The 24989-nt window shown below is 37.1% G+C and overlaps 1 protein-coding gene across 3 annotated transcripts in view; it reads left to right on the forward strand.

Annotated features, from left to right (window-relative positions):
* Chm (CHM Rab escort protein) overlaps positions 1-24989 on the forward strand; it is a 167026-nt gene that overhangs the window by 101658 nt on the left and 40379 nt on the right. For all 3 annotated transcript variants that reach the window (XM_027433011.2, XM_027433010.2, XM_035449785.1), the window contains one exon: positions 24285-24362. In XM_027433011.2, the coding sequence (XP_027288812.1) occupies positions 24285-24362 (78 nt within the window). The remainder of the gene's footprint in view (positions 1-24284; positions 24363-24989) is intronic.

The raw sequence follows: 24989 nt of genomic DNA on the forward strand, positions 1-24989 counted from the left end.
GGTCTCAGAGTTTTCTTTGTAGATTTTCTCATTAGAGAATCTTCTTTGCAGTGTAGCTTGCCTGAGAGTCTTCTTTTGTAGCTTGGCTTCTCTGAGAGAGACTCTTAGCTGTTGTTTACTCTGGCAGGGAGGGGGCCTAGTAAGTCTGGTCACTTTCAGGGGCTTCCTGAAGCTGTTTTGAGTTGTTTACCTACTTAAGGAGCTTCTACTCCATATGGAATGTTTTGATTGCTGAGGAAGCTATTCCACAATGTATACATATTATGGGCTTATTAATTAAATATTTTAAGTGATTTAGAGATTATAAATAACAATGAACACTGCAGTACAGAAGCTATTTTCATTTTATTAACTAGATAGATAGAGGACACCTGGCTTGAAACTGAGATAGTTAATGTAACATTTATTTTTTTAAACCATCTCCCTTCCCACAAATTAGGCAAAAGGTTCACACTTATAATGATGAAATAGAGTAAAAACTTGCTCTGAACTGGAAAGATAGCTCAATTAGTGGACTGATCTCCATGCAGACACCAGGCTCTGAGTTATATTTCCAGAACCCATATGCAAAAACTATTTGTAGGGATGGAGAGATAGTTTAGTAATTAAATTACCTCTCAGGAAGACATGAGTGAGAACCCAAGTTCAGATCCACAGTACCGCTGTGAAAATTTGGGCATACTCTCATGTACCTGTAATCCTATTGAGAGGGGCAGAGATCTGTGGATAACTAGAGTTCATTGATAGGTCAGTCTAGCCAATGGGAGGAAAAAATGTTGACCTCTGGCCTCCAAATATGCACAAGTATAAGTGGTCCCACATATATACAAAATCCTGAAATACCTTTTTTCCAGAATATTTTTTTATTTAATTTTTACAAAATTATAATTTCACATGTCAGTCTCTTCTCCTTCTTCCCCCTCCCTCCAGCCCTCCACCAGACCCCTCCCCCCTCAACTCCCCATGGAGTGTAGGGCCCTCCACAGGGGCTCCTCAACTTCTACAACATCATCCTGGGCCAGGCCTAGGCCCTCCCCCATGTGTCCAGCCCAAGAGAGCATCCCTTCACGTGGGATGGCCTCTCAAAGTCCCTTCTTATACCAGGGAAAAATACTGATCCATTACCAGAGGCCCCATAGGGTGCCGAGACCTCCTTGTTGACATCAACTTTCAGGGGTCTGGATCAGTCCCATAATGGGCTCCCAGACAGCAGTCTGGGGTCCATGTGCTTTCCCTTGTTCAGGTCAGCTGTTTCTGTGGGATTCACCAGCCTGGTCCCCACCCCTTTGATCTTCATTTCTCCCTCTCTGCAACTGGGTTCCAGAGTTCAGTTCAGTGTATAGCTGTGGGTGTCTGCCTCTGCTTCCATCAGCCACTGGATGAGGGCTCTAGGATGGCATATAGTGCAGTCATCAGTCTCATTATAGTGGAAGGGCATTTAGGGTAGCCTCTCCACCATTGCCTAGATTGTCAGTTGGTGTCATCCTTGTAGATTTCTGGAAATCTTCTTAGTGCCAGATCTCTCCTTGAACCTATAATGGCTCCCTCTGTTATCATATCTCTCATCCTGCTCTCCTCTATCTTTCCCCCAATTCAACCTTTCTGCTCCTCCATTTCCTCCTCTCCCCTCCTCTTCTCCTCCTCACATTCTACCTGCTCCCTTTCCTGTACCCTCATGCCTCCAGTTAGCTTAGGATATCCTGGCCCTTCCCCTTCTACAGGGACCATGCATTTTTCTCTTAGAGTCCTTGTTTCATAGTTCCTTTGGTGAAGAGGATTGTAGGCTGGTATGATGGGGAATGTACTTCTGTGTATGTTCATCTTATTGATTGTTGAATAAAGTACTGTTTGGCCAATGAGGCAACAAGGAGGATTCTGGGAAATGTAGTAAAGAAGTGGTGATCCAGACAGGAAGTGACATAGCAGGGAGACTCATATTTAAGCAAGGACAAGTAGGAAGTGGTTCCTTTTCCCCTTCGCTCTTCCTCCTGCTCTCTGCTTGGAGCCACCATGTGATCCCCGGGATGAAGATGCCAAGAGAAGGCGTCCGATAAGATAAGTCTTATAAAATATATGGATTTATGATAATTAAGACTGAGCTAGCAGGTGAGAAATTCTAGTCATTGCCCAAGCATCATTTGTACCTAATATAAGTCTCTGTATTATTTTGTCCATCCACATGGTGGGCAGAACTCAAGTGGGTGGCAGAAAGATTTAGCGTAACACTGATAATCCTTTGTTCTATGTCTAAAATTCAAATATGAGTGAGTACATACCATGTTTGTCTTTTTGTGACTGGGTTACTTCACTCAGGATGGTTTCTTCTAGTTCCATCCAGTTGCCTGTGAATTTCAAGATTCCGTTGCTATTTTCTGCTGAGTAGTACTCCATTGTGTGAATGTACCACATTTGCTGTATCCATTCTTCAGTTGAGGGGCATCTAGTTTGCTTCCAGTTTCTGGCTATTACAAACAACGCTGATATGAGCATGGTTGAACATATATCCTTGTTGAATGAACGTGCATTATTTGGGTATATGCCTCAATAGAGGAATTGCTGGATCTTGAGGTATACTGATTCCCATTCTCCTGAGAAACCACCATACTGATTTCTAGAGTGGTCTTAGAAGTTTGCACCCCCACCAGCAATGAAGGAGTATTCCTTTTTCTCCACATCCTCTCCAGCATAGATTGTTATTGGTGTTTTTGATTTTAGCCATTCTGGCCGGTGTAAGATGGTATCTCAGAGTTGTTTTATGTTGCATTTCTCTGATGGCTAAGGATTTTGAGCACTTTCTTAAATGTCTTTCAGCCATTTTAGATTCTTCTGTTGAGAATTCTCTATTTCTGCACCCCACTTTTTAATTTCATTGATTGGTATTTTGGTGGCTAGCTTCTTGAGTTCATTGTATATTTTGGAAATCAGCCCTCTGTCAGATGCGGGGTTGGTGAAGAACTTTTTTCATTCTGTAGGCTGCCATTTTGTCTTGTTGACTGTGTCCTTTGCCTTACAGAAGCTTCTTAGTTTCAGGAGGTCCCATTTATTAATTGTAGGTCTCAATGTCTGTGCTACTGGTGTTATGTTCAAGAAGCAGTCTCCTGTACCAATATGTTCAAGGGTCCTCCCACTTTCTCTCCTAGAAGATTCAGTGTGGCTGGATTTATGTTGAGATCTTTGATCCATTTGCACTTTAAGTTTTGTGCATGGTGACAGATATGGATCTATCTGCAGTCCTCTGCATGTCTGAATTCAGTTTTGCCAGCACCATTTGTTGAAGATGCTATCTTTTTTCCATTGTATAGATTTAGCATCTTTGTTGAAAATCAGGGGTTCATAGGTGTGTGAGTTAATGTCAGGATTTTCAGTTTGATTCCATTGGTCTATCTGTCTATTTTTGTGCCAATACCAAGCTGTTTTCAGGACTATAGCTCTATAATAGAGCTTGAAGTCAGGGATGGTGATGCCTCCAGAGGTTCCTTTATTGTACAGGGTTGTTTTGGCTATCCTGGGTTTTTTGTTTTTCCATATAAAGTTGAGTATTTTTCTGTTATGATAAATCTTTCTGCCAAAAGCCATCAAGCCCCACTTCCACGTGTGAACTTTACGCCAGCCGCCTGCCCTCGTTACGCCCAAATGAATACACAGAAACTTGTATTAGTTTCAAAGCTGCTTGGCTAATGACCAGGATTCTCATCTGCTAGCTCAGTCTTAATTATCATAAATCTATATATTTTATAAGACTTATCTTATTGGACTCCTTATTGGTGTCCCTCCTTGCCAGTGGATCACATTGTGCTGCTGGAGTAGGAGTGGAGGGGAAAAGAGGATACTTCCTTTTGCTCCTTGGTTAAATATGAGTCTCCTTGCTATGCCACTTCCTGCCTGGATCACTACTTCTCTCCTACATTTCCCAGAATCCTCTTTGACTCCTAGTCCTGCCTAATTTGCTGTCATTGACCAAACAGTACTTTATTCAACAATCAATAAGATAAACATACACAGAAGTACTCCCCCCACCATTTTTCTTTCAAGGTCTGTGAAGAACTGTGTTGGGATTTTTATGGAGACTGTGTTGAATCTATAGATTGCTTTTGGCAAGATTGCCAATTTTACTATGTTGATTCTACCTATCCAAGAATATGGGAGATCTTTCCATTTTCTGGTATCTTCTTTAATTTCTTTCTTTAAAGACTCAAAGTTCTTGCTGTACAGGTGTTTCACTTTTTTGGTTAGCATTACCCCAAGATATTTTATGTTGTTTGTGGATATTGTGAAGGGTGGTATTTCTTTCTCATTCTGTTTCTCATCTGTATATAGTAGGGCTACGATTTTTTTCAGTCAATTTTGTATCCTGCTACTTTGCTGAAGGTGCTCATCAGCTGTAGGAGTTCCCTGGTAGAGTTTTTCGGGTCACTTGTGTAGACTATCATATCATCTGCAAATAGTGAAAGTTTGGCTTCATCCTTTCCAATTTGTATCCCCTTGATCTCCTTTTGTTGTCTTATTGCTCTAGCTAGGATTTCAAGTACAGTATTGAATGGATATGGAGAGAGTGGATAGCTTTGACTTGTTCCTGATTTTAGAGGATACTTTGAAAACCTGTACTTCACAAAATTCAAAAATCTAAAGGAAATGGACAGTTTTCTGTATAGATATCACTTACCAAAATTAAACCAAGAACAGATAATCGGTTTAAATCAACCTGAAATACTTTTTTTTTTCTTTTTCTTTTTTCTTTTTTTTTTTTTTGGTTTTTCGAGACACGATTTCTCTATGGCTTTGGAGGCTGTCCTAGAACTAGCTCTTGTAGAGCAGGCTGGTCTCAAACTCACAAAGATCCACCTGCCTCTGCCTCCCGAGTGCTGGGATTAAAGGTGTGCACCACCAACACCTGGCTGACCTGAAATACTTTTGTCTCCTAAAATTTTCTGATTTGTATTTTACCAACATTCCATTTGTTCACAAGTATTTAAATATTTTTGCTTTGTACTCTGTTTGAAGTAATTTGCTAAACATATGGAACAGAAGGCATAAAACCTTCTACTACTTTATTTATTTAAGGAATCAGACTAGGTTGATGTACTGGTAAGTGGCTCCTGTATCTTGAATTATGTTCTGTGTGGTAACACAGAGCACAAGAAAGTTGTTAACCAGGGTTTCCTAATGTGCACCTACACTGGTCCTCAGTGATTAAATGGAAATTAAATTGACACATCTATCTGTAAACACACATACCTTTCAAGCCTTTTGTAGGGTAGTTTTGTTGTTTTAAACAGCAGTGTGACTATTTGAAAGTAAGTTTACAGAATTTTAAGATATTTCTTTTCTTAACCCACAGTAATCATGGTCTTATATACGTAGACCCATATCCTTAAGGTCCATTTAGAGGAAATTAACTCTAAAATAACCTAATTTGTCTAGTGAATAATTAACCAATTGTTTTAAACTATGTCACAGAGTTGTTAGAAGGATTAAGGAAACATGTGTTTGCAAAGCTCTTAGAATAGTGTTTGACACATAAATCAACAAAATCCAAGCCACTGTTACTTCAAATAATCTCCCAGTTATGATGTGGATTTTGATTTTTAGGTAGTATAGAAAGGAATGACGTGTCTAATGTGTTGAGGGTCAACATTCTGACTTGATTGTTTCTGTTCTTCTTGACATTTCCAAATGAACAGTTAACGTCATACCACAATAGCCCTAAAGACATGTACCCAGATCCCAGCTGCAGTCTCCTTATAATATTTTTTCCTTTTCGCTAGAATGAACTCTTTGCCTACCACTATTTGTGAAGTTGTGCTTCATTTTTTCCTGTGCTGTGTTAGTGTATGTGTCATGGTGTTCTCCTTTTGCTAGTAAATATAGGTTAAAATAAATGTTAGTTTTAATTGCCAAGAGCAGAAATAAAGTAATATTTACTGTATTTTTGGACATAATTGGCATGGCACTGGAAACCAGCAAACTAAGGCAAGGCCTATATAATACAGATCAATCAAGTATAGCCAGAAGCTCTTAATCTTCTATTTTTATATTTTACTTTATATTACCAATCTCTGATAATATTTTTCATTTTATAGTATAAGTCTAATCAGACCAAAGCTTAGACAGAAATCGTGTTTTATTTCTGAAATGTTTACTGGAGTAGAAAGTAATTTTTCTTGGACATGTAAATTTGCAGCTATTGTTTTCTTTTTGGCATCAATGAATTCCCTTTAACCTGTTATTATTCAGTCAGTAGAACTAAAGCAAGTGCTTATGCTTTTTAGTTGCACTTCCCATACGGGTGCTCTTAGAAACAAATGTGTTAATAAAGTCATTCAGACCATTGCATTTGAAAAGACTTAAAAGTTCCTTTATATGTTAAGATTGAAAGATAACAACAACCCACCAGTCTCAACAGGTTAAATTTGAGCTTCTAAGAAATACCCACTCTGTGAAACTCTTCAAAGAGTTGTAATTTATTGATACGAACCTAAGTTTGTATACTTGTGAACTTAATGACAGAATGTCATTTGCTGTGTAAAAAGACACCTTACTTATATATCAGAAATCAGGCAAGCAAAAAAAAAAAAAAAAAGACAGCCAAAAGCTGAAGGAAAGCTGCTTGAGCAGCTGTGAGGTTATCTCTCTGGCACAATTCCTTCTTGACAAGGTTAAACAATGAGGATCTCTCAACTCTCCTCTCTATTCCAACACATATTTCTGTGATTCATCCATTCCTGGACGCACACCCAGAGAGGTTTTCATGGGTTTTAACACAGATAAGAGAAGCTGGAGGCTCCAAATAGGTCCCACTGTTATTCCACTTTATTTTCTCTTAGGTAAACATGAGGCTCACTGCCTCTTGGAGCACCAAGCCTAAGTTCTTAATCAGTTAGGTAGAGGTGATAATTTACTACTGATCTTGTTAGATAGAAAATGTCTTGTTTAACAGCCGATACGTGTTTCCTTATACTCCAATGAAAACAAAAACATAATTTTATCTTATGTTATGATTTAAAACAAAGGTAGAAACTGATAGTTCTACAAATAACTTCATAAATCCGGTGTGAGGACACTAGATGTGACCAGCATTGATCTTGCTGATCTGCTTGCTTGGCTGGTTGGGTGGGTGGTTTCACCTTTTGCATAACCGCTACTTCCCCATCCTTCCCCAAACTGCACATTCACTGGCAGAGGACCACCTTCCTTCCATTATAGAGGAGGACTAGTCTTCATTCAAGTGTGTAGGAGTAGCTGCATTTCCTTTCTAGAACTTTTCAACTGGCTCTCAAATAACTTGATAAAAATTTGAGTGTTCCATTAGGGAAAATGTTACAGTAGGTAATGTGTATCCATCTATGTAGCTAAAAATTGTTCTAGTTTATTACAGCATTTGCCTGAAAGCAACTGTGGGGATGAAGGAGTTTATTTGGCTTACGTTCCCATGTCACAGTCCATCATTGAAGGGTTTCAGGACAAGAATTCAAGGCAGAAACCCAGAGTCAGGAATTGAAGCAGAGACCATGGAGGAACACTTCTAACTGGTGCTTGCTTTCCATAGTGTACTCAGCCTGCTTTGTTATACAACCTAGGACCACCAGCCCAGAAGTGGTATCTCCTACATTAGGCAGGGGTGTCTCATATCAGTCATTAATCAAGAAAATTCCCCACAGACTTGCATTCATCTGATGGAGGCATTTTCTTAATCAAGATTCTTTCTTACTAAGTAACTCTAGTTTGTGTCAAGTTAGCAGAAAAACTAACTAGCATAGAACTTAACTTAGAAGAAAGAGTGAGTGTGTTCTGTCCCTCTCTCTTTCTTCCTGAATCTTCCATGACCTCAAACTGAATCCCTAAATCTGTTGAAAATGTATACTCTCTTCATGAGAAGTACCTAATATTAAGAGTCTATTTAGTTCATTGTTTCCTACCAACAATACATTTGCATTAGTCTTAGATGTTCTTTGTGGCCTATGAGTCCCCACCACCAACACCAAATCAGTTGGGAGAGCAACTCACTATAAATTCAGGTTCCTTGCTTTATCATATGCAAGTTTAGAGTAAAAATTTTAATTTACCAAATACCCCAGTGTTTTGGTAGATATTCAAGATAAACTGATGAAAACAGATTTGGGGGGGGTGGCTGTAGGGAGACATGTGAGATAATTGAAGTGAATGTTCTGTGAAAAAAATGAGGGTTTTTTTCATCTAGTGATTGTTGGGATATATGGTCAGTGGTAGAGAATAGTGGGTATTAAGTCTGTTTAGGACGGTAGCATTGGAGTGTAGTGCCAGAGTATGAGAGAGCAACATGAGGTTTTAAGGTTATGGGAAGAGCTCTCTAAATGGCAAGAACCATTAGTTCAGAGCTGGAATGCTGAATCTTTTCATATATACAAAAAGGGAGAAGGTCAGAGTGGGACCCGAGTTAAACACAAGTGTAGTATGTGATAAAAGCCCAGTTGAGGATGCATGAAAGTTGTTGCTGCCTACTTCTTTGTGGTATTATTGCACCTCTATAATTTATTATAATCAAACTTTCAATCTTTTGAAATATTATTTCCTGACTTTGAGGATTGCTTTTTACTTCTGTGGGAAAATATGCATCATTTAATTTGCTTTATTGGTTTGATGCGGTTATATGATTCATCAGCTTTGATGATAGGGCCTCCAGCTGAAGGGCTGGGGAACTTTAAAAAATAATAAAACGAAGCATTAAATCTAGGACACAGAATGTTCTGTGTGTAAAAATAGATTAAATAAGAATAATGTATTAATATGAGCCCTGACCATTTTTCCTCTGATCTCTCTCCAACCTCTCAGGGCCCTGTGCCCATTATTTATCTTATGGAGCATAGAAAGTCTCTTTCCACCTCTAGGAAAGATCTGGTTAAGGCAAGATACGCTATTCCTTTTTCATGTACAGAACCCCATATACATAATTTTAGAAGTGAAAACATTGCTTTACATTTTATAATGTTTATAGACTATTTAAATATTCTTTTCTATGTTTTTATTTTTAAAACATTAGTACAGTTGGGTTTTGTAATTTTAGTATTAGTATAAATAAATGTAATACTTCCATTTTTGAAATTGGGTATTAGATGAAGACACACTTTGTATAGCATTGGATTTGTCTTCTGTATATTATATCCACACAGTATAACAGATGAGTAACCCTGAAGCCTCTCTTCTTTCTTGTTACATTAGTTTTTAATTAAAGAAAACAACTAGTTGCAGGCAGTTACTTTCTGTGAAATGTAATGAAGATTTATTTTGGAAGTGACCTTCACTTTATTAGCTGAAGCAGTAATCAGCAGAATTAATAGAATAATCAAATTATATACAAACTCATAAATCATCTTGAATAGTGCTGTCAAAAGTTCAACTATTAATGGGTCCTATTGTTTTGCAGCTGTATTAAAAAATTACAACTGCTGATTCTTACCTTGATAGGAACTGAAATTGCTTTTTTAAAGGCTATGTATGATGAGGGCTACCAGCCAAATTTTTTCGTGACTCTTAATTGATCTATAATACTATTTGATGTCGCCAGGGCAAAGTTGAAATTCAGTCCAGTGTTGGTATGCAATTTCAGTAAAATCTGAATCATTGTTGGAACTGTACTCAACTAATTAGAGTTATATTGCCTTAACTGTCTGCTCTTTGGGGTTAATAGCATCAAAGAGTTCGGTTGTACTACAAATGTACACAATTGTCTGAATAATATATTGTATGGATATTATGCTGGTGCGTGGATTTTCTCTGAGCTTGTAATTGTAGAGACAATTTAATAACTGAAACAATCTCTCAATATTTTCAGTTTTTCATATTTTTCAGAAATAATAACCATGTTCTTAACTTTCATTAAAATGGAAGTGAGAAAATCTTGGGGCTGAGCTGGGTATGCTTCATATATGGAAACAGTAGGTGTTGGCCACCCTTGTCATATAGTTGATTATACTGAAAAATTATCCCTAGCAATACTTTGTGCAATCAAGCATTACATTCTGTCAGAGTCTATTAAAATAAAGTGAATTTACTTTTGAAAAGAGTCCAAGGCTTGTGAAATTAGAAAACAAATTGTCATTTTTAAGTTATGTGTTGTGATTATTGTATATGCTTGAAAATGGCATTTTCTTTTTCAAATGTAAGTTTATGCCCACAAGTGAAGAAATTTTTCTGTACTCCAGTGTTATTAGTTGGATCCATAGATTCAAGTCAGAGAAGTGATTATTGCTTTCTTTGTGCTAATTTGAAAATTCTGTAAAATGTGAAGATTATTTTGATATTAACTGGCAAATAACTAAAAGTCATTTTAAAGTACTTTTAAAATGTGTGAGCATTCTAAATAAGATAGATTCATAATGAAGTTTAAACTTTGGTTAATTACCATCTTATACATAGTTTTTTTTAATCTAAATAAATGATGTAACCCTGAAATCACAGATATTCCCAAAAGTCCTTTATTACTAGAATAGAATGGACATGAAAAAAAAAATTGATTTCCATTTTTAAATATGTGGCCATCTGAAGCATTAAATACATTTTTTCTCCTTCCATATTTTTTATGCTCATTTGTATCACATGTGTGTTAGGGCTGGGGTGGGGGCAGAGGTCCCCATATGATATCTTCCTGAATCACTGTGCACCTTATTTTTTTGAGAAAAGTCTCTCACCAAACCTGGAGCTTGTAGGTTTCCTAGCCAGAAAGCTATCAGGACCTCCCTGTTTGCTGCACAGCCCTGAAGTTATAGATACATGCCACTATGCCTGGCTTTTATGTAGTTGCTGGGAATCTAGACTCAGATCCTTTTGCTTATACAGAAAATATGTTACCCACTGGACCATCTTCCTAGCCACCCAAGTTTTCTAAAGCTAGCTAAGTGAATCGTACTCAGAATTTTACCAAATCTGCTCACGTGTGTGTGTGTATGTGTGTGTGTGTGTGTGTGTGTGTGTGTGTGTGTGTGTGTGTGTGTGTGTGTGTGTGATGTCCATGACATCATGAAGGAAATATCAAAATAAAAAAAAAATAAATAAAAAAGCTTAGCGAATAGCAGAAACATAGGAGATGCAGTCCAGTAAATCATTGAGTGGAAGATACCATAGTGAGCTGTAGAGCATGTGCTCATAACTCGACAGCTGCCATGTGTGTGACCATAGGTCTTGATTGCAGGCTCGGTACTCCCAGATCAGCCTGCTGTTGTCCTTGTTGAAAGGAGCCACAGATCCATTGTTTTTTCACTGTGATAACAAATAATGCAGAACTAAGGCAGGATTTATCTCCGGGTCTGCCACTTGGCAACTCCTCACTGTAGGTAAGCTATAGTTTTACTTATGTATTTAAGAGGATGGTATCCTTCAATAGAGTGTATTAAATACTTATTTCTTTACATATGCATGAATGCCAGCATGTCTGTTTGTGCTCCTCATGTCTGCCCAGTGTCTGTGTAGGTTAGAAGAGGGACTGTAGTTACAGGTTGTTGTGAGGCACTATGTTGATGCTTGCAGTGCAACCTGGATCCTCTGTGAAAGCAGCAAGTACTCTTGACCACAGAGCCATCTTCTTAGGCCTTCACCCATCTCTGACTATTAGAAACCATCTGCTTTTTAGGTAAGCGGATTAACCTCTTGGGTGTTCTATAATAGAGAACCTGTTTGAAAGATTTGCTTTATTCTTAAACTCTGTAACGTCTCTAATGAAAGCATACTGGCTTCCTTGTTGTGTCTGGACTGGATAGTTTCATCTTTAATATTCCTCTAATTTTTACATGCACACCATTTTTCTCATGCTTATCAGAGGGCTAAATCTATGACTTACTCTTTCATACTCAAGCTAACACACTTGAAAAACTGTGGCAGGTTAATAACTGATTGATTTGATTTCAACCAAATGTCCACCTCTAAGTTAATAGCAGCTAAATTGTGCTTTCAGTCCCTGGCTAGGGCCATTGTCCGTTGTAGTAAGAAGGCTCCAAGTGGTAGCCAGGAGTTGCCTAACACAGCTTGACACCCTTTTTTTGGACTATATAACTTCATATATGCTAGCAAAGGATAAAAAGTAGAAACACTGTATCTGAGGTCACAGACAGCTGGGTCCTGATGTATTTTTGAGCCTTCTCAGTTTAATATGATAACATTGTCCTGAACTCCTGTTTTCAGTGGGAGCAGTTAAAGGAAATGAGTTGACATGCTGAGTATACAGGGTGTATAGTTTCAAGAAATAGCCGAGGAGTGACAGAGCAGTAAGGCAAACTGTTAATTGAGCATGAGAGTCAATTTTGCAATAAATAGCAGAAAGTGAAGTTCTTGAATATAGAATCCACAGGAGGAAAGAACGTGGGTTTTGTGAGAGAATTATACCTCAACATTCTAAAAGTTCTTTGACAGGGGTAAATAAGGTGTGAACAAGGGGGAGCCAGTGAACATTTGAATTTTCAAAAAGCCTTTGATAACATTTTATATCAAAGACTGCTTTAAAAAAATAAATGTTCTCTCACCATGGGGTTTGGGATAATGTTTAGTCATGCATACAGATCTGGTTTAAACACAAGGAAGGAAGGAAGGAAGGAAGGAAGGAAGGAAGGAAGGAAGGAAGGAAGGAAGGAAGGAAGGAAGGAAGGAAGGTGGGTGGTGGTTTAAATGAGTTCTTACTTGCATGGTGAGATTTTTTATAGTAGGCTTACCAAGAAGCAATGTTTAGTTTTATGGGTTTTTTTTAATCATGAAATATTTTTCTAAGTGATAGGGGATTCAGCATAGTAACTTCCCAGTTCACTAGTAATCTGCTTTCCAGTTTATAGTTGACACTTAGGTATTTATAAGGCAGCTGTCTCTCTGTACAATTTCAAATAGTGAAAGGGACCTAGGAGTTACAGTAGATAGTAGTTTTAGTTATTCGCTTTAAAATTTTATTTAATTTGTTTTCATGAAGAATTTAAAGTTAACATACAAAGTAATGGTTTTGTTATGGCAGTTTAAGAAAAATACGGCATTGCACCTTGTACTTATTTATCTCTCTCTCCCACTGCCTGCCTTCCTGCCCTCTGTCGCTGGTCCACTTCCTCCCCCCATATTTCCCCTTCTGCTTTCATGTTGCATAGCTCCCCCCTTACCCTGTCTTTTCCTTCCCATCTTTAATAGCTCTCACAACCCCCTATTACTTTCATGTCGTGCACATGCATGTACATACTTGCATGCATGGACAATGTTAAATTTATATTCTTTGCCCAAGAAAAAATATGTAATATTGGTCTTTCTGTATCTGGCTAACTTCACTTGACAATGGCTCCAGCCATTTTCCTGCTGTAGTCAAGAAAACAAATAGCAAACAATGCCTGGGAGGAAGTAGGAAAGAAGAATCCCTATACATTGCTGGTGGGAATGTAAACATGTCAGGACTGTGGAAGTCAGTATGGAGGTTCCTTCACAAACTGAAAATAAGAGAGAACATATAGCAATTAACGACTGCTGTGAAAGGGACAGCCAGTCTCCCACAGGATGAGCCCCCTAATTGGCTAACAAATAGGAAGTGGTCAACTGTGAAATCCTATGCATACAAGTAACACTAAACAGACTCAGTGGGTTGTGCCTGTCTGCAGTGTGTGTGTGTGTGTGTGTGTGTGTGTGTGTGTGTGTGTGTGTGTGTGTGTGTGTACATGTAATAATAGAAAAATATAAGTGAGAATATATACATCACAGTAATAATTAAAGAAGAGATAATGAATTTGAGAGGGACTTGGAGGGGGAAGATAAGGGAGGAGGTGGGGGGGAAATGCTGTTAATACAGTATTCATGTATGACATTCTCAACAAAATTTAAAACATAGTTAAAAACCTGATAATAGAAATATCACACAACCCAACCACTCTTGAATATATACATTGAAGGACTCTTAAGCTGAAATATCACAGAAATCACTATATATCAATGCTTTTGTTGCACTACTCACAATAGGAATTAAGTGGGGTAGAATTCGATGTCCAACAACAGATAAGCAGATAACATATGGTACATATACACAAGGGAATTTGATTTATATATATTTTGGGTCATTCTTGTTTCTGCACTCAGAAATCCCCAAAGAATACTGGACATGACTATGAAGGGTTTTAGAAATTAAAGAGACAAAGATATTCTTCTCTTTGTTTAGACTAGATTTCTTTTTGTCTGTGTATGGTGAAGTTTGGATCCTCAGCTTGAGGTAGCAAAATGGAAAAAAAAAGTTTCACACAAGGGTTACTCAAACCAGAATTGAGTATATCATTTACATTGTCAAACTTGAGAAAGAGTCAGAGAGAGAAGACTGATCAAAGGAAATTGCATAGTCTATAGAGGTGTATATATATTTGAATTTAAAAGTTCTTTAGAATATTTTTTAAGTAGATCTGCCACCACAAAAAAGATGAGGCTGTTCATCATAGTGTTCCCACTGAAAAGTTAGGTATTATTTAGTGCATTCTTGAAATTATGTTTAGGACTAGGTTGGAAACCCTGACACAGTGATCTTGGTATCACTGTGGTAAGCTGGATTTAGGAGCTTGCTGGGCTGGGCTGGGCTTGATACTTGGAGCCCTTGTGCAAACATGTGAACTGCAGATCTGTAGCCTCGCTTGTGATGGAAGCATACAAATTGACCCCCAATGTTTTGAAAGGCTTTATTTTTTAAGGCTTGAATGATGACTAGTGTTCTATAATTTATGCTAAGTTATTCTGAACCCCTGGTGCAGTTATTAATACAGATCTGTTTCTGTCATCCAATACATAGTCGTATTGTGACTTTCCTAGAGAAGGTTAAATTTAAGGACAGCTGGAAAAGCTTGGGAAAAAGTGAATATATCATCTACAGAATGGCACCAAGACCAGAAGAGGCAAGATATATGGCTAAGCTGTATGAAATAAAGGCAGTTTCTGGGAGTGAGCTTTCTGAAGGCTGTGCATTCTTTTTTTTGGACAACTTCTTCTAAGTTAAGCATGATGACTATGCCTTCTAAGAGTGACAGCAGGGCCTAGCCTCATTTCCTTGGGGCTGCGGTATGCATGAGAAGCCCCACTGCATTTAGATACATGTGCCAGATCATGTCTTAGGTTACCAAGAATACTGTGTCCTTCCTAGTTCATGGTAACTTCTTCAAGGAACAAAAGTAATCTGCGTAGCCCCCAGCTGGAAATGAGTATGCATAGTGTTAATTAGTGATGTTGATGAAAGGCCAAGAGATAGTGTTCGTTGGTAATGGTAGCAATTAACTAGTAATCACACACCCCTGGGGAGAGAGAGTAAGAGTATTCCAGGATACTCCTTCAAAGCATTGCCCTTGCAGAAAGACAGTTGGGCTTGAGAAGGTGCATTTGATTGTTGCATGTTTCAAGGGAAACACTATACTTAGAACTTTATCAATTTCCTTGAATTGTTCTTGGGGAATATATATTACATATCCAGTTCTTCAGCAGTTGTCTTAAATCTGGCCTGTCTCTACTTCTTTGTCTGCATTGTCACTTCTGTGCTTCAGGTCACCATCATCACTCATGTCATCAATGGCAGACATGACTCACCTTTCCCCAGTCTCTCTCCTCCTTTTGATTTTTTTCCATTGAGTAGCAAAAGCATGTTTAAAAAGAAAACAAACAAAAACTAAAAATCTTTTTATTTAATTCTGCATTAATTTTTCTTTGGAAGAAATGATCGCCTCAGAAATGGGGCACCAATTTGACCAAAAACTGAATCCCTCCCAAGGTTAACATAATGAAGCCAGGAGATTTAATCGGGGTTACTTTCAAGAGCATCAGTGATGGTTAATTTGTAGAAACATGGATAAATTCTGGGTGGCTACACCAAGGAAGAAAAACAAAATTTCCCAACTCCAATCTTGCATTATCAGATCCCTTACTGATATTGTAGCCCTATTGACCATTTTTCTATCTCTTAAATACACTGAACCGTTTTATACTTCAAATGCTGGAATTGCCTGTTTCTTCTTCTTGGAATATTCTTTCACTACATCTGCACATGGTCACATTCTTCTGGTTACTTTGTTCTTTGCTCAAATGTCTTATACTCTGACTCCCAGATCACATTAACATTAACCTATTGCTTTCAGGAAAATTACAAACTTTTAATTATGTTGTTTCATTGTCTGTTTTATGCTAGAAAAGTTATTTGCCCTCAAGAACAGCTATTATCTTCATTTTTGTGTCCTAACTGACTAATATCTGCTCAACAGTAGGCCTAATTCCATAAACATTTGAGAATGAAGGGATAAATGTCAGTCCATGTTGTGATTATCAGAAACAGTTCTCATAGACCAGTCACATATTGTTCTGTGGAAGATGGCTGCGTTGACCAGGTGCCTATTTTATTTAAGCCCTAATAGAAGAAAATACAGACTGTGAACTACACATTTTAAGCACTGTTGGCCAGCAAATCTTCATAAGTAATGGAATCTATAGACTCTGTCTCTTTGCTTCAGGGGGTGGTAGCTAACAAGTTGTAATATAGTGAACACTTCCCCTCACGTGCTTTAACTCATGTATCTCCGGAAACAACCGTGTGATAAGTACTATCCCCATTTTATCATCTCAAGCACTGAAACATAGTCATAGAATTAGTAAGTGAGAAAAGGAAAAAGGGCATGGGAACCGTGGCTGATGTCAAAATTGATTTCATGACCATCTCCAAAAGCTCATCTCTGCAATTTGCATATTGTAACTACAATTGGGCACTTGATTCCTAGTAATCTGAAAGTTTTGATAATTATTGCTTGCCAGTCCAGCTGCCTTCAGGTTCTGTCACTGTGATCAGTAATAAGAGTGGCTTGTCATTTTCACTGTACTAGGTCACTGTGACTAGAACACACATTTGAGTGTTTTTAATTGGCGATATCATTATTTATTTTTGTTTTCATTTTTTGATCCCACTGAATAGAATCCAGAATGGACAGTAAAAGAGGGCCTGGCTTAGGATTGTTAGGAACATTCTTTTTCTTCAGGATACATTTGATTCTGGGACAGTGAGAAGTCTGAAGCTGGTTAGGATGAAAGTAGCTTGAATAATAAATGAAATGAAGGGAGAAATGATGCTGTGACTCATATCATACCCATTTTGACCTTCCTAGAAGGTAGTAGACCCATTACAACCAAAAATGTAGCATTCACTTTTGACACGTAATGCCCTTCTCTCTTCTTCCAGCTGGAAAGATACTAAATGCTGGGAAAGGTGGGCAGGAATTAAGAATCATAGTGTCATTGAGCACTGTACTAAGCACTCACTGTACTATAGTCAGTAAGCACAATGTAGTAGTACAAATATGCCTTGTGAGTATATAACTCATAAACATGCCACATGATACATAATATATAGTGAGACTGACCTTATGCTGTGTGAGTATGAGTAGCACTGAGATTTTGACGCCCCCACGTGTGTGTATTTAAGTATATAAAATAAACACACATCCATGTAGTTCTCTCTATACTTCATTTTTCAACGCAGCATGTACTAGGTGAACATGATAGAAAGCTCAATGTGTTGCTATAAATACAGCGCTCTGATACATGTTTATCTGTGCACGCAGTTATTAAAAATATCATCAAACTTTGCAGATGCAATAGCTGAATGATATTTAGGAGACATATTTTGTGGAAATGGTTTTTATTATCGACCTGCTGTGTGATTTGCGTATAGCTAAAGTACAGTGACAAGTGATAAATGGTAGTTTCTCTTCTAACATTTTTGAAAATGGCATGGTAAGTTTTCAACTATGTTTTAGTCTTTTTGGAGGAACAAAAAAGATCTGATATTTATAGTATGTCTGTAAGTTTTTCTGACATTGCTCAGTGCCTATATTACTTAATATTCTTATAATACTTATCATACTTATTGCACTACAGCAAGTAGGTATAGCATTGCCACAAATTCTTTCAAGTTCCATGATGCTGCTGTAAAATTGAAATCTTGGATGTTTGCTGCTTTGGGTATCCTAAGTGTATAGCATTAATGCGTTGAGGCTTGCATCACTGCGTTATCATTCCATACACTAGAATCAAACGTATTAAGCCATATTACCTATGAGTATACCCCATTTTGGAGTGTTCTCCTTTTACTCATAGCACTTTATTTAAAATTTCTGCGTGAGTAATATACTTTGTGACATTTTTTTTAAATGTGTATTGTGAAGTATCCATTATTTGCTAGAAACTTTAAAGACAAGCATTTCTACTGTAATTATAATTGTAGCATCTATAGTTGAAGTTATAGATTATAAGTTTGGCGTATATAGAAAGAAAAACATCTTTTCAGGGGATACAATAGCGAACAGATCTTGAGGGACTACTGTACTTTTCATAACAATCTTTGCAAATTCACAGGTGTAGAACAATGTTAAGAATAAATTTGGCAGTCTAACTCTAGCTTTTCTGCATAGTAACAAAAACACCGATGATACTAACAATGAGGTTAACAGAGAAAATTTTGAAACAAACCCATTTCAGTCTTGTTCTCAGCATTGCCATTTGTTAAATGATCCTAGCAAATCTCTTGACACCACTATGTTTGTATGTGTGTCTCTGTCATTTGTCTCTCTGTCTCTCTCTCCCTCTCTCCCTCTCTCCCTCTCTCCCTCCCTCCCTCCTTCCCTCCCTCCCTCCCTCCTTCCCTCTCTTTCCGTGTATATATGTGTGTTTGTGCCTGGTTTTCGAATTTGTAAACTCTTGTCTCATGGGATTATTACAGGCTGCATCATGTTCATACATGTAGTACATATGGCAAGTAGTAAGCATTCAGTGGTAGCCATAATTACTTTTTTTTGACATTACACTTTTTTTTGTTCCAATAACCTGAATGTAGCACATAGTTGTTCCTTCATGTGTCCTTCCCCACTTGGCATGACCATGGTCCCTGTTTAAGTTGTGAGTATACCTCTCAAGAACCCATTGTTGAGCTTCTTACCCATTTGTAACAAGTTTCTTCTGTTGCTCATTGCCATCTTGTACCACCCAGCAATCAAACAAACAAGAAAACACTGAAGGTGAAATACAGAAAGGAGATGTGCGAGAAACACAAAGAGAAGTTGATGAGTGTCCTTATTTTGCCTGACTCAAACTACCAAGTTTTGTGATGGGAGCATAAGATGCATAAGGAAAATAAGTGTGTGAGAAAGAATAAATACCACCCTTGTAAACTATATGTGTTTCCTCTTTCCAGTAGACAAGCCCAAAGAGAAGCAGTGTGAAGACTATAAGCATGTAACTGTATATTCTTGCATTCTCCGATATTTATAGTAGATAGTGTTATGCTTTGCAAGACCACTAAATACTTACATTCTCATTTAAAATTGTGAGGGAATTTAGTTGAATTGGCATGACTGTGTGTAACCATTAAACTTCGTTATAATACTCCATGTCATTCACATTATCTGGTTCTCTGGGCCTTAACATTCTTTACATATTTTTCCTATAGTATGTAGAGCAACAGTTGATAGAGCATATCGTGTTCAAAACCAGGTAATTTTTGATGAATTACAGTGACTTCATGTAGCTCAGGTTTTTTAGTGGTTTATTTTCAAAAGGATACTAAATAATATATGCAAAAACAATATTATGTTTCATACAGAAACTTAAAAGGTGTCTTTGTAAAAAATCACATTTTATTTAAATGCATTTAGCAATCTTTTGATAATGTGGTAACATTCTGTGACATAATGTTTCATAACATGTTAACCGTTTACAACTTTGAATTGAGTCAGTTTTTTCAAAACTAAGAAGACATTTAAAAATACCATTTCCCCTTTGAAGAATTGATGCCACATTAACTTTTCTCTATTGCTGCGAGCATGCGGTTGGGGTAGGAGAGGAGTGAACATGAGAATGTGGCCTAGTCTGTCTGAGATGAAAAATTCTGTAGGTGTTTTTCAGGGAGGTAACAGCTCCCCACTACCTACTTCTGAGGAGCTTAAAAACACAGTTGCAACCACACTCACAACATAAAAATATCACCCAAAACAAATGAGAGCATTTATTTGGGGCTTTGGATCTAATGCAGCTCATTTGTGTGAAGTCGACCAATGGTTTCATGTGAACTCTTTCATTATCAGCAGGAAATTGACAATGAAGATCATGTTAATCACCTTGGTCATGATTTCCTGTGTGTCAGTATGCTGTTGCCAAAAATAGAAGACTGAATACCACATGGCAATTGTAGCTAAACGATCCACCCAGGAGATTATTTTTTCTAAGTCTCTTTAGAATCTGTTAGATTTCAATGTCTTAACATCAGATAGACTAATACGTATTACTGTACAATTTGACATTCATATTGGTGAGAAGCACTAAGAGGAAAGAAGACTATCTTATATTTAGTACCCTACATAAAATTTATAGTCTACAGGTTTTTAACCATGGGAATTTTTGCTTAATGTCTCAATTGTGTCCTTAATTGCATTATTCAAATTTTCTCAATGTAAAAAAAAAATGCCAGTTTTCTTGTGCACCAATATTGTGTACCCCAATTACCTAATGTTTAATTTTACATAGATATCCTGCTTATGTACATCTAAAACAATTCAACTTGGAAAGACAGGAAAATACTAAACCCTATTTAATGAATGTCATTTATCTCTACCACTTATAGTTTTCATTACATTCTACATAGATTATGAAATACAATCTCAATATAGACTAAAATAAATGACATTGGTATACTCACTTGGTTTTAAATCACAGAATTTGGCCAAAGTTAATTACTTTTTAAAGATTTACTCTCTTATTCTCTCTCTCTCTCTCTCTCTCTCTCTCTCTCTCTCTCTCTCTCTCTCTGTGTGTGTGTGTGTTTATGTGTAGCATGTGCATGTAGATTACTGGGGAGGCCAGAAGAAGGCATCAGATCCCTTGATACTGGAGTTATAGATGATTGTGAGTCTTTGATACAGGTTCTGAGAACCAGACATGTGTAGGAGCAGTAAAGAAGTTAAGCAATTGATCTTCTGTGTAGCTCCCATTCTCTCATTTCCTAGAGGAATTATTATTCCAGTGTATTGTTTCTAGTTTCCTCAGAGTTTTGTGCATTACATATTGTGTATCCTTTTAAGGTATGGTGAGATTTTTGTATATGAAGTTGAGATTTTTTTTATAAATGATGCCAGAAGTTAGACAGATTTACTAATACTAAACTTTAGCATTCTTTCCTAAATTTCTGTTGTCACCCAACTTTTACATTTTTAAAATACAACCACATTAATAGGTGAGAGAGTAAGTTTCATGTATTTCTATCACTTATAGTATTCCTTTGTATGATATGAGAATTTGGACAAATGTGTGCATATTTATAGGATGTAGTAGTCATCAGAAAATATCCTTAATTCTAACACCAAATGCATAGTTGTTAGTTTTGCATTGACATCCCACATATGATAAATAGCTTGAAGGACTCATTAAAAGTTGGTATATAATGGTTTTATTTATTAGAGGGAATGGATATAGAATTAAACTATTCAAGGTTTATAGGGCAGAACCCTGAGGGATTTCAAATGTATACTTTTTAGCATGTTTCCTCACAGAAGAATCAGAGCACTCTGCCTTTCCAAATGCAGGTATATGACCAGCATGTATGACCAACCGAGAAAACATTCAACTTTTTTTTAAATTGTTGCGTCAACATTTAGACATAATTTCATTTGGAGCTGAGGTCAGTGCCCACCCCATTTGGAGTTTAGTTGGTATTTATCAAATGACCAAAGCTCTCACCCCTAACCAAACTGTAGATCTGGCCACCCCCCCATCCTAAAACTATCTGGTCCACTTTGCCCTCACCCAAAATCGATTTCTTAAGGCTGTCTGTTGAACCAGTGTCTCTAGGCTAACAAAAACAATCATTTCAGGCATGACATTTAGCGGGTATAGAGATCATCTCCCAGAAGCTGGGGACAATGATTAGATCTTAGATCTCCTTTGGTTAAACTAAACTTCTTTATTGTGTATATAAATGGCCATTTATTTTTTAAAACTCCTCTAGATATTTTGATTTTATGTTGGTACATAAAAGCACCATTTTAAGAATGAACATATAATATATTTGTAATTCTGTATATTATAAAATTCATAACTTCTTTACCAACATTATTTTGTTTATTCTTCAAAAGAACCCTATGTGAATAAGTGGTATTATAAGGCTGCTGAGGGAAATTAGATACAGTGGAACTGATTATCCTGTTTCCATGGTCACACAGCTAGTATGTGGCATAGTTGGCATAAGAACTCAGGCAGTCAAAATTCTTCCTTAACCATGATGCCTAAAATGTGTACAGGAAGAAAGAAAAAGTTGCATACATCTTCCGTATGTATAGCAGGGATTACCTAAAATGTCTAAACAGCAATGGGGTTTGCTGCTTTGAAAATATATATGCATTTTAAGATTATTGTAACAAATTGTTACCCAAACTGAAAGATTTAATAACTACTAATGTATCTGTACATTTCTTTGTATCTGTGGCTTACCACTTTTTTAAAAAACTTTCTTGTCTACATTTTTAAATGTTTAAAGTTATTCTAGTTTCTCAATTTTATGATGAGTTTTAGTTTCTCTTTCCTGGCTTCATATCTTTCTTTGTTCTCTTCTAGTTTTGCTTTTCATACTTAACACCCATTCTCTTCCTGAAATTGATTTTGAACACAGTACGAATCAGAGATGATTTTTCTGATAAATAGAACCTGCTGTCCCCAAGTCTTTTTTGTCATAGCCCATTCTTTACACTGATTCACAGTACTGCTTCTTTCATAAACATTTCTATGTGTGCATATATCTTTCTGTTAATTTCCTATTTCTGCTCTAACCAACTCAGTAGGATAAAACAGCACAAATTTATTATCTTACATTCCTGGAGGTCAACAGTCTGAAAGAGACCAGCAGGACTGCATTCCTTCTTGGGGCACGAAGGAAGGCTCTGTTCCTTTCCTTTTCTAGTTTAAAAGGGCCACCTGCATTCTTTGGCATGTGGCCACCTCATACAAACAGCATCACTTTGACCTCTGTGCACATCTGCACATCTCTGTTTCTGACTTTAACCTTCCTGTTGCTTCTTTTGAAGACCCCTGTAATTGTGTTGTGCTCACCAGGGTTATCTGATGGTAGGCACCTTAATGTAATATACTTGTGAAGTCCTTCACTATGCCAGTGTAACATGTCTCTATATCTCTGAGATTAGGGGTAGACATCTGCTTGTCTGACTATTCAGCCTGCCATAATTACCTTTCTGATATCTCATTGTTCTTTTTCACATTTTTGATTAATGCATTTTAAGCATACCTATAACCTCTACCTAATAATTCTATCTGAATAAGGTTTTATGGGTTTAACCCTGCTGTTTAGTTGCGTCTGCTAATTCTAACTCGAGGCTTGATATGTTTCTGTGTAAGTTTAGGTTTTTAAATCATCATTGTGAGACTCTAACCTGTGAAAGTTAATATGGCCCTAGTTAAAGATCAGAATCATCATCTACCCAGAGCCACTTTTCTTGATATTTCCTTGGTAATGGGTGTTTTGGATCATTTAATGGTGTAATCTCAAATTTTTGATGTTAGTGAAAGTGGAAGCTTGGTTTTGAGTACAGAGGTATAAACATCATCCACCCTGAGCTTCAAAGCAAATCATCATACTGTCACCCCACCACACCCCTTGTGCGCCTCGAATAATGAGTGTGTTTCTTTCCTAGATGATTTTTCTTAAGCATAGTCCCTTAAATAATCAGATGCCATGAAAGATGATTTCCTTTTCTGCTCAGATCAGAAGGCTTGTTCTCCCTAGATGGGTGTTAAATCTCTAGTACATAGGTGACTAACACAAGCAAACTGCTTACAACTTCTCTGTTAACTCACGCCATGTTCTAAGTTTTCAGTTCCTAGTTAGTCTTGGCTCCTGGAGGTTTTGCTTACCTCCATGGTAAGTGACCTCTCCAAAAATCCCCTGAAGTCTTTTGGCTCCGTCCTTCTTTCCCCTTCTCTGCTGTTTTGATTATCCAGTATTTGTGCTTTAGGACCCTTAGGAATGCAGGAGCTGATTTTAAGGGGACATTCAACTCTTTGCTCAGGGGCGCAATTTTAGATACCAGTATTATATTATTAATCACAATCCCTTTGTTGCATAAAGGAATTGCTAATATTACATCTGAGAAATTTAAAAATGGATAGTGAAAATTATATATTATCAGATTTCTTTTTTGTAGTACCAATAACTATGTATAAGATAACTAAATATTGTTACCTTAATTTTCAACTCAATAATCCTAATTCTCATTTTTCTGTTCTCTTTCTAGAATGTGTGCTGTGTTTGGTGGAATCTATTGCCTTCGCCATTCTGTACAATGCCTTGTAGTGGACAAAGAATCCAGAAAGTAAGGGTGCTATGAATAACCTTCCTATATTTATACACCAGACATGGGTGAAAACATAGAAGTTACTTTTTAGAAAGTGGTTCTTGAGTGATCCTCCTTGGTATTAATAACATATCAACCTTGATTAAAAGTAATTTGTGTTTAGGTCTTCCAGAACAAGGAAAGTGAGTTCAGAATATAGAAACTAAATTAATTTCCCTGCAATATGACTGTAGCTCCTGATCATTCAAGCTTGGAAGACAAATCATTTCAGCTGCCGGGGGTAGGTGATGAGTGATGTTAGTTTTCCTTGTGGCCTTACCTCCTCTAATTGATTTTCATCAGATGACAACAAAGCCCTCTGTTATTGCATTTTTAAAAATGGAGCTCACCTAAAGACTCATCAGATTAATCTCTGCTGATAATGCATGTCACTTCAAGAGAAAAGACTTTAATGAGTTTTTAGGTAGATTGTTGTCATAAACTATGCTGCCCTGTTATCTGAGAATAAATTCTTTTACAGCAGAATCAGGCCTACAGGCTTGTAGAGGATTAAAGTACAAATTTACCTGCTTTCTTACAATAGCAGAGCACTATCTACCTCCAGTCTGTATTTTAATTATTTTTTAGGGTTATTATTACTTACTA

The sequence above is a fragment of the Cricetulus griseus genome, chromosome X (genome assembly GCF_003668045.3).
Source record: "Cricetulus griseus strain 17A/GY chromosome X, alternate assembly CriGri-PICRH-1.0, whole genome shotgun sequence".
Classification (NCBI taxonomy): domain Eukaryota; kingdom Metazoa; phylum Chordata; class Mammalia; order Rodentia; family Cricetidae; genus Cricetulus; species Cricetulus griseus.